The 11,121-nt window shown below is 41.0% G+C and overlaps 1 protein-coding gene across 1 annotated transcript in view; it reads right to left on the bottom strand.

Annotated features, from left to right (window-relative positions):
• Positions 1-2,088: 2,088 nt before the first annotated feature.
• The window catches only part of LOC142787014 (uncharacterized), a 267,751-nt gene continuing 258,718 nt past the window's right edge, over positions 2,089-11,121 (bottom strand). Inside the window, exon 4 of the mRNA XM_075884630.1 lies at positions 2,089-2,261. Within this exon, the coding sequence (XP_075740745.1) occupies positions 2,128-2,261 (134 nt within the window). The 3' untranslated portion in view covers positions 2,089-2,127. The remainder of the gene's footprint in view (positions 2,262-11,121) is intronic.

The raw sequence follows: 11,121 nt of genomic DNA, 5'->3' as shown, positions 1-11,121 counted from the left end.
GAAACTTCACGACTTGCACGCCTACGTATTAGCCGCCAGCAGGACTTTGATTCAACATGGTACAACCTTCGTCACCGACTGGTCTCATACGAACCAGGAGAGAAAGTTTGGACATGGACTCATATTCGGTGCCGTAGCCTCTCAGAAAAACTGTTAACACGGCACATCGAGGCCCTATAAAGTTCTACGACGTCTCAGTGAAATAATTATGAGGTTGTTCCTGATACTGCGCACTCGTTAAGGCGTCGATGGTGTGCTCGAGAAGTTGTGCACGTTTTTCGATTGAAGACTTATTTCTCCCAATGAACTCATGCGTTTCCAACGAGTACAAACCACTTTGATAATAAAGCATCGGGACGATGCTTTCTTCATTGTGAGGCTAATGTCACGGCTAAAGGGTGGGCAATCAGACAAAGGACGACGAAGTCATGAGCGTGCACAGCACCCATGGTTGCTCCGAGGAAGACAACGTCAAAGCGGCTTCTCTTTTGTTCTGTTAATACAGACCTTGTTTTTCCTGGTCGCCCCATCGTACTGCATCCTGTCAATTTCAGGTCGTGACAATATTACGAGAACTTCTTGTGTGTTTGTGTACTCTGAATATTAATATGTGCTTTGGAGGTAAATAAATAAAGAATACGCAGGCACGTGTGTGTAAAAACTTACTAGAGTACTGACCTGAAGAAGTTCCCTGACAGACGTAAAAAACTCCCCTAAATATAACCAAAAATCATTCCTGTTGTAGAGTAAAGTTATTACTCTCTCCTGATGGTGGTAAGAAAAACCCCATTGGGGCAAGCGCTAGAGGACAGGTCATTTACTTCCATCTCGGCCTATTTTGTTCACAGTGCGTGCGCTGATATTTATTCAATATTCTGTTTCACTATGCATATGATATTTTATGCAGCTGGTCTACGCCACTCAGCTAAGTTTGATAGCCACACTGAAATTCGTAAGCTGATCTGTAGCGTTTGAGCTCGCGAAGATGGAAACCCTGGACATTTCTGTGCACATCAGCTTCAGTGGATAGCGTTTAACTACAATTGGCGTTAACCAAACGAGACGGGTGTATCATAACAGTACATGTGTAATGTTTTATTACATAGCCAGCATTTCCCCTCCCCCCCAGTTGACCTTTCACGAATATTGCCGCTTATTTGTAAAATAATTCCGACAACTGGTGTGCTCCTGTGTAGAATACTTTATCGCCACGCAGAATACCATGTTTCGATTCCTTCTGGGACCTTCACATGTAATCTTTCCATGCGTCGGGTAAACGCTAACAATGTGAGCATTTTGTTAATGCTCTTATGAAAAAAGTACCAATAACCAATGTTTGTTCTCGCCGTTCCCAAGTAATAAACTATCAATCACCTGTGGCATGTACACAGCTAGCAGTGTCATGTACTTAACAATGTTATGTGGGCATCTCCCACACGTGTCTCGTGGAAAAGACAGATCAGAGACAATTCCTCAACAGTATTGTTGTCTTTCTCCATTGGGTGTAATTTTTGCACCTCTACCCGAGTACACGTGTACTAATACCTAGGGTAAACATGATGCTACTTGAAATCCGTACCCGCACCCGCGTCTAGAGTGACGTTGGCGCAATCTCCTTTTACCGAAATCTTGTGATAAGGCAAAAAAGAAATATTGGTAAGATTACGCATTGTTCAAGTGCGGACGCTCTTTTGTCTAACGAGAACCTCATGTAGTTAGAAGAAGATGTGACGCACGATCTATTGGCAGCTTTTTTTGTGGCAAGTAGCGATGGGTTCGCAGGTTTGCAGCTAAGCTGCAATAGTCATCCGCGTAATTTGTGGTAGTTACTGCAGCTGCTGTAGTGTGGTTGAAGGTGACACTGTGGGTGTCTTCGTGCCTTATGTTCCGGGTCATTTTTCCATGACAATCTGTAACCCGATCTAAATAATAATGTCAACATAGTTACAGTTCATACTGAAAGACACTTCATTTTTTATTCTTCAGTGCTTCATATATGTAAAACAAACGTATATAAGCTTTACAAACGTATATAAGCTATAAACAAACGTATATAAGTAAGAACGCAAGGTATGTCAGTTGGTTTTATTGGTGTTGTATTTGGTAATGTTTTGCAAGTGTTTGGCTTCAATAAACGAGTTTGCATGACACTTTTCTAAAACGCGTGGTAATTCCTGATTTTAGCAAGTACGACTGGTATTTTTCCAAACAAGATGGATTTACAAGGGTGGTATTCCTTATGCGCAGTTCGTACCTAAAACCTGGAAAAAAGTGGTGTGAGTTCATAAATATTACCCTCCAGAAAAACAATGTGTGGGGGGGGGGGCGTACTACAGCGTTTTATGCTTACTTTCCAGAAAAGCAAAAAACTCTAACGGCCTTTCACACAATATACACAATCAATTGCCGATCAAGCTTCATGCATAGTATCTATCTATTCATTTTATTTAATTGGGCATTCTTCACAAAAATGCCCACAAGGGGGGCAAAAGGAGAGAGCGTTTATTAACTTGGCCCACTTTTTGTGAAGCTCCTCGGGCAAGTACAGCAAAACAGTGCGCAGAAAATTTAAGATTATTCATACAAATTATGAAAAAGCGATGATCATTACAACAAGCGCAGAAAATATCCGTTAAATATTTGATCAAAACTGTTCCCTAGCAATATATACAAATACGGTATCATCGCTATTTACATAAACCGAAATACAAACAATTCGTTTGTATATATAAAACAATAATAAAAACAATGAGAACAACAAATATATTTTATACATTACCAATCTTCAGCACACGCACCCTGTAAGTGGGTTTGGATTACTGCATTCGTAATTTGCCTCTTAAATTTTGTAATGCTTTTCATCTCCCTAGCGTATTTTAATTTTTCCGGAATCGTGTCGCACAGTAAAACGATTTGGTTATCAATTGGCTGTACGCCATAGTTTGTCCGACACATCGGTCCCACCAGCGCAAGAGTACGTAGATTGTATGCAAGATCTCTGCTCTAATAAGTATCAAAAAAACTTTAAAAGTTATTCTAAATTTTTTTATAGATTACCATGGCTAGTTGTACGTTGTAGCACTCTGGGAATGGTATAACTATGTACACACGAATAAGGGACATATTTGTGGGGATCAAGGTGGTTAGCAGACGTAGTGCACGTTTTTGGAAATAATACTTTAAGTGTTTGTTTTGTTACACATACCCCAGAATAGAACACAATACATGATTTGCGAGTTGATAAAAAAAAGTACAACTGCCGTTTCAATCGCCCTGGAAGTAGATGCTACAATTGTCGAATTAATCCGATAGACATTGATGTCTTTAGTCGAAGGTTAGCCTCATGCTCGGACCAATAATGTAGCTTTGAAACATACGCACAGGAATTGAATTTTGTTCACCTGAGAAGTACTCTCCCTATTGAAACTTAAAAAAAAGTGATCGGCAGGTCTACATTTCTGCTTGTAAAGCATACATTTAGTTTTTTTCCGTATTTCATTATAACTGGTTCACTGCGAGCCATATTTTTAGTTCACCAGACCAGAAATTTGCGCTATTCTCAATATCGGAGAGACGTAAACCAGAAAAAAATACACTAGTATCATCAGCGTACATGACTATGTTTGGTGTATAAGAAATGCTCATGATGTCCCTAATGTACAATATAAAAAGTAAAGAACCCAGTATCGATCCTTGCGGAACCGCACACTTAATTTCACCCAAGTCAGTTTTTAAATTTCGAAGCTGCACAAATTGTTTTCTTGCCCAGAGGTAGCTTTTCACTAGGTCAAGCACAATCTCACGTATTTCTCACATATGTAGCTTCTTAATTATTATGTCATGCTTTATTGAATTAAAAGCCTTATGGAAGCGAAAAATTATTCCTACATTGTAAAGCTTCTTTTCAAAGTTTGGAAGTATAGGCTGCCCTTAATACGAAGGAGGGATGTCTGGGTTGATCTACCTGGCTGAAATTCGAACTGTTCTTCACAACTTATATTTCTGTTTGCTGTAAATGAATGCTCAAAAATGCCCTCAAAAAGACCCTGTTACATATGTGAGCGAATGGAGGGATATATAAATCACTGATTGCCCTAATAGACGTTACGGCAATGCAATCTTCACCGGCAATGTTATCTTTATTGATCAATGTGACAACACTATCGATTGTACGTTAACCCACCCCTGATGAAGTACCCTCTCGGGTGTCTTCAAGGAAACACAAATGAAGTTATGTCCAATAGTTGAAGACCATGGTGGTGTTGTTTAGCCCCGAACTTAACGACAAAACGCTGTCCGTCAAGAGAGCCTGCCATTCGGGGTTATATGCAGGCTTGGCGGTCGCTACGTGGGAGTTGAATAGTGGTGCGGGGCCTCTACTGCTTCCTTTCTATACCACAAAAAACTTCATACATAACCACCATTATCGCCATCAATGCCATCATTATTGGCCTGGTGCCCGATCAATGGTGGCGCTGCCAACCGAGCTTGTATGACGTCAGTTCGAGGATTGGCGAGCTTTCAAGGCGCGGCGCTGTATAGAAACCACCGTCGTGGTAAAACTCGTAAAGACGCAGTGTATTTAGTTATTTTCAGTGTAGTGGCTATAACGCTGTTCTAACAATCATGGATGTCTGCTTTTACCACTCATCTTAAAAGCACGGCACTTTATTTTTTCAAACTGCGGCCGCTTGTGTTTGTGGGGAATGCTGCGCAATAGTGTTGTACGGCTCTGTGCTTCCATATTGTTATGATACAATGCCCACTAAAGTGGTTAGGTAGGCACCGAGAAAGACGGCGTAATTTTGGTGTAGGGCACAGCTGTTGTTCTCCATCTTAGCTTGCGCGTTGGCACTGTGTAAATATATCTTCAAACACCTAGTTTCGCGAGTGCCTTCACGTAACATTTTGCTGGGAGGTGCTGGGTTACAACGCAAGACGGAGTTACGCAGTGAATGCCAAGTCGCTGCTTCCAACATGTCGACCGGCAGCGACGCTTTGTCAACTGCCACGCCCAATGCATCAACGGCGCCGACCTCCCCTGTTTTTCTCGTAGCCGCTCCACCCCGCGATCCCGGCAACTTTCTGGGAACGGAGGGCGAGGACGTGGATGAGTGGCTTAACATCCACGAGCTTGTCAGCGAGAACCACAGGTGGGACCCAACCTTGCTAATGACAAACATCATCTTTTCTTTGCAAGGAACGGCCAAACCATGGTTTAATGCCAATGTGGACGGCATTACGAGCTGAGCGTATGCAAGACCAAGTTACGCGAGATGTGGGGTTAATCTGCCGGCTGCAAGCATACCGCTCAGAAAGAACTTGACACACGTGTTCAGACGTCCACGGAGTCTTACCTGGCGTATATACAAGGTGTTCTGACCCTTTGCCGCAAAATTGACCGAACCATCGCTGAAGCAGACAAAGTAGCGCAAGTGCTCAAGGGTGTCGCAGACAATGCATTTAACCTCCTTGTGTGCAAAGGCTGTTCCACCGTGCAAGATGTTGTCTTGGAGTGCCAACGCTTTCAAGAGGCTAAAAACCGCCGCATTGCCCACCACTTTACGGGCCTTCCTAATACTGCTGCGACGTCAACTTGCGAGGATCTCCGTAGAACGACCCAGCCCAAATCACACTCCGGCGACATCCCGAGAATCGTACGCCACAAAATCGAGACCATGTCACCTGCATCCTTGAGAGCACTAGCACCGAGTGATCCTCAGCCGACCATTTCGCTAATACAGACTGTTGTTCGCTAAGAACTAGCCAACGTGCGTATTCGCATGATCTGTTCTGTGCACCGTCTCGACACTGCCAGTTCATCTACCTCCACACAGTAAAAATTTTTACACGCAGAAGGGTGTAAATGAGCTTGTCCCATGGACTACACCCAAAAGATGTTAATTCAGCACCTTCCAAAAAGGGTGCTTTTTCTTGCACCCTTAGAATAGGGTGTACATGTAAAAAAACTGTAGGGTGTTACAAAAACACCCTTAAGTAAGGGTGCCTTCGATGTCCTTCACTTTTTTAGCACCCTCTGAGGAGGGTGCGAGAAGGGTGCACAAGGGTGTTGAGTGCCCATGACAGGGGTGCCAATATTCTTTTAGACTGCAGTAATAGATATCATCATGCACTGATTACACACTACTTGAACAAAGTGGTCCTGATTATTGATGGTGCGCCACCTGTCGAGCTCCAGTCATTGCGTGTGGGCAAAAATATAAACACGTACAATCGTGCATGAACTTCTGCTGCATCTACATATACTTCACAGTATAGGCATAATGCGCTTTACAGAAAACTAAGACTTGCTGCCCTTGCATATTACATTCATTTAATAGGCAAATAAAACTTGTAAACTTTTCTTCTGCCACACAACTTTTTCATCAGATGTGTAACGTGTTCACGTATACGTACATTACAGACGCAACACCTCAAATGTTTATGATATTTTTTCAGTTTCACTTTATTGACACTTCTTTGAAACATACAATTTCACTAGTTTCAGTTTAGTATACTGCTTCAAGTACATAGAGACTACAAATGAAATACACGCTAATGTATCCCTCTAATTCTTTCAAGTACCTACAATCCAAGTGGTTTCCAGTTTAGTACTCCTTCATGTACACAATCGGTTAATGGGAATGAAATACAGGCAAATATATGCTTATAATTTTCTGAAATATATACAATCACCATGATTTCACTATATACGCCTTCATGTACACAATCGTTCCTAAGAAGTGATGCACACAAAAATATATGCGGATAGTGTTTTCAAATGTATACAATCACAGTGGTTTAAGCTTTGTATTCCTGGATGTATTACGATTGGTTATGAGAAATGATGTACCTGCAAACATATATGTGTTTTCGCACATATAAGTTTAGCGAATAGTTAAAAAACCAATACAATGATCGAAAACAGAATAAGCTAAAAACGAACACAAAACTGAGTCAGGACACAAAAAAGAAAAGAGGTAATACATAATTATGGCTAATGACACAGCTGGGTCATTTTATGCCAAATGTCCCAGCCATTTTGGCAACCATCTGAAGTGTATTAAAAAACTCGTGCGGCATTGAAAATAGTGAACTTCTTGAATATTTAGGAGAGGAAAAATATTTGGTCACGTGGCTGCCTGCTGAACTTCCTGGAATGCCGTCTAGGTGTTGTATATGAAAAATTTATTTTAAAAGCACCACTCCTTCTTTCTATACGAAACTCGGTCTCCGTGTTACGTAACAAGAGTTTAATTTGGGCGAGTTGGTTCATCGTGGTTGCTTGCTAGTCACAGCGTGACAACTTCAGGAAGAAACAGAAAGGACAGGAAAGAGCACCAACTGCCAACTGAATTTGATGAATGTGCTACGAGCGCTTTTATACGGAGTACAAGAACAGTGCTCATGCGCGATGACACTTGTGACCACTACAAAATATTCTTAACTGAGAAAAGAATATTCCCTCTCGGAAAGGATAAGTGAACGTGTAGTGATGCACTGATCATTGGTTGACCTGATAAAAAATACTTCTACAAATGTTAAATTGGCTATAGGTGAACCTATTCTCGTGAGAAATGGTGCACGATTGACTATTCCTGTTGCAGTTTAGTACACACACTTTTGAAAGCTTGCAACGGGTGGAAAACCACACGTTAATACCATATCTGCTGGCTATTTTGTTAATTGTGAGACACATGTGGTATAACATGCAAAGGTTTTGGTCATTGTTTTTTTGTTGTTCCTGTCTTCTTTAACTTTACTTTCTGCAGGAGGGTTTCGCAAATCGGTGTGACAATTCTGTTGGGATATCCAGCATCTTTTAGTCTTTTAATCTGGTTTCAAGCCTGACCTCACCCTTGTGCTAACATGACTTCTGAAGGGTGGCCTGAATACATGTGGTATCAATTCCACTTTTAACTAATTTTTAGTGCCCACTATCAAAAGGCAGAACATTCTTAGCACTCCTGGGCTGATAGCACCAGCCAATACCCCAACAGCATCATCACACTCGTTTGCGAAACTCTCCTGCAGAAAGTAAAGTTAAAGGAAACAGGACCAAAAAAAAACTGAATGACCAATGACTTTTGCATGTTACTACGTACATAAGGTGTCTCACAATTTTAGGAAAAGAGCCAGCAGATATGACATTGTTGTTTTCAACCCCTTGCAAGCTTTCAAAAGTGAATGTACTTACAGCAACAGCACTAGTCAATGTTGCGCCATTCTTCACTAGAATAGGTTCACTGAATGCCAATCAAATATGTATGAGATACCGCTAACATGTTGAAAAGTAAACACAGGACAAACTGGGCAATGCTTTAATAATCGAGCAAGACAGCATGCTTTAAATGTTAAGAAGGGCTATAGTAGTCTCACGGGCGGACAGCGTAAAGAATATAAGTGCAGCCCTAGGTTTCATAAAACACGGTTTTTGAAAAAGAAGCAAGCAGAAAAAAATGAGAGATTTTAGAACTTTTTATCAGGAAGGCCAAGAATCAGTGCATCAGTACACATTCACTTATCTTTATCTTTTCCTGAAAAAGAGTATTCTTTTCTCGGTTAATATTATTTTGTCATGGTAACATATGTTTTGTAGGAGATGAGCTCTGTTCTTGTGCTCAGTATAAAAGCGCTCGTAGCACCTTCAACAAAATTCAGTTGACAGCGCTCTTTCCTGTCCTTTTTGCGATAAGATTTTTATTATAGAAAGAATTTCATTTTCTCACAGTTTAGGTATAGTGATGAGTTTTCATTGTATCACAACATGGAGTGAATTGCATCTCAATACAGACAAAATCACGATTTTGTGAAATTTGTGATATTTTCTCGTATATTTCCGCAGCTGGAGAGATCTAAAGATAGTTTTTCTTGAAAATATACTTTGTGGAGTAAGTATTCACTGCTCAGATATTCATACAAAGTGCAATATTGCAATAAAATTGCAAACATAACACACTTTGGCTTTATTCTTGGAAGCGAGTGTGGCAAAAAAATTGCACTAATATTCGTGAGCTTCAAATACCTTGCAGAAGCACATTTACTTAACAGGTAGACCGAATTTGCTTTGGAAAAAATAAGCGGTAGTTTTAAAACAAAATTTTTCACAAACAGTACACAGACGGCATTATGCCAGGAAGTTATAAGCCAGCCACATGAACAAAACTTTTTTTTTCGCTGAAATATTCTAGCAGTTCACCGTTTTCAACGCAGTAAGTCAGCACATTTTTTTTCATATACGTTTCAGATGGTTGCCAAAGTGGCTGGGTCGTTCGGCATGGAATGGTCCAGCTATATTTAGGCAAAATACCTTACCGAAATAACAATATTTGTTTATCTACCCAGACCACACTAGAAAAAGTTGTCCAGGCATTGTGACACTAAAATTTTCAGCGTCGTACCGCCTGAACAACTTCTTTGAAAATCTCCAAACTCACGCCGAGAAAAAGCCGCTCAATCACGGTGGTTGTTAAAGGCCTTGCGGCCGTAGACAATGTTGAAAATAAAAAAATAAAAAAATCAACTCATCAGTGCTGCCACTCCTTCTTCCTCAATACTGACATGGAAGATTTTTCGGTCATCCACGTGGAGGTTCAGGAACTAGGCTTGCTCTAGGTTGGGGCCGGGGCAACCTACGCAGGACGTCAGCGGCACCCTCTCGTCCTGTAATAAGAGCAAATATGACTTCTCATAAAATGATGTTCGTGCTGTTCTGGCAGCACCATATATGAAGAATATGTAGTGTGTATTTTTTGAAATGGCGTGTAATTGACATTACACTGAAGTCGAAGCATACAACCCATACTTTACAATAATTTCGTGTGATAAAGATAACAGTTTTTCAGCATACAGCAAATTCCCGAATTGAGGTGAAGTGTAAGACTACAGCTCGAAAATGGCACTTACAAAAGACTGAACTCACCTAAGAATCAAAATACTTATAGGGTAGTGAGCCAGTGTGAAAAACAATTGTTAAAGTACAACGTTCAGAACATGTCGCATTCATCAAAACGCACAAAAAACTTACCTCTTTATGTACAAACAGTGAACGTATCTCTGCTTTCTCTTTTAAATGAGAACAAATGATGTTGGGCGTAGCACTAGCGAAGAGGTCTGCAAACAAAGTAAAAGATTTACTGACTTTAATCACGCCTCTAACAATTTGAGGAATTGTGACAATTCAGCCGTCAGTGCGATTCTGACTGCCTCTATAAGGGCATCAAAAATGAACAATTTTCTCGTCCTTTCTACCCTCACAAGAAGCTCCGTCCATGGCATGTAATCCAAATTTGACGCTGTGCTCCCTATTTGCCTGCTTTCTAGACGTAGGGCTGCGAACATGTCATTTGTGCACCTAATATAGCACATAAATTCGTCATTTATAATTCAATCATCTTAATTCATTGTAATTTGATAAAAGATGTGATAGCTCGTCTAGTTTTTAAAGAGTTGCGGGCTTGCAATGGGTACTGCCTAGCACGTATGAAAGTATTTCTTTCTTAAAAAATTCTTCAAAGCTTGCTTTCAGAAAAAGCGTCTGGCATATTTCGACAACCAAGCCCATCCTCTGATGGTAATCAGGGACACGCTATTAGCGCTTATTGACCACGGGTTTTACAAACGTAACCCATGCCTAAATACTCAGTTAAACACAATCAAGCAAGTAGGAGCGCTCGAACGACACCAACGCGTGCGGACGCCGTCCACGTTGCAGCAGCCATGGCTTATGCCAGAGCTACCGCACATAGCTCCCACAGTCACGTATACTCTCTCGATTATGTTATAACGCCGAACGTTATCGCAGATGAAAGCAAAGCACAAAAACAGCAAACAGAAATGAGGGAAAACAACGCATGGCGATGGCCACAACAACGCGCCTTTGGAAGTCTACTAGATCTTTCGCTGTTGCTGGTGACACGTGTCCTAAATATTTTAAAAGACCGACGAGCACGTGCTGGGAGCATCGCGGCATATCAGCACCTCAAACTATGCCGTCTTTAGGCAAAAAAAAAGCCATTTCGTACAGTGCACCTCTGTACCTAAAGTTTTCTTTTTCTTTCTTTTTTTACGCTTACACCTACAGAAGCACGTTGCACATCTGAGAATAAATAGAAATGTTAT

The sequence above is a fragment of the Rhipicephalus microplus genome, unplaced genomic scaffold, assembly GCF_043290135.1.
Source record: "Rhipicephalus microplus isolate Deutch F79 unplaced genomic scaffold, USDA_Rmic scaffold_42, whole genome shotgun sequence".
NCBI lineage: Eukaryota > Metazoa > Arthropoda > Arachnida > Ixodida > Ixodidae > Rhipicephalus > Rhipicephalus microplus.
This window is presented reverse-complemented; position numbering and strand designations above follow the sequence as displayed.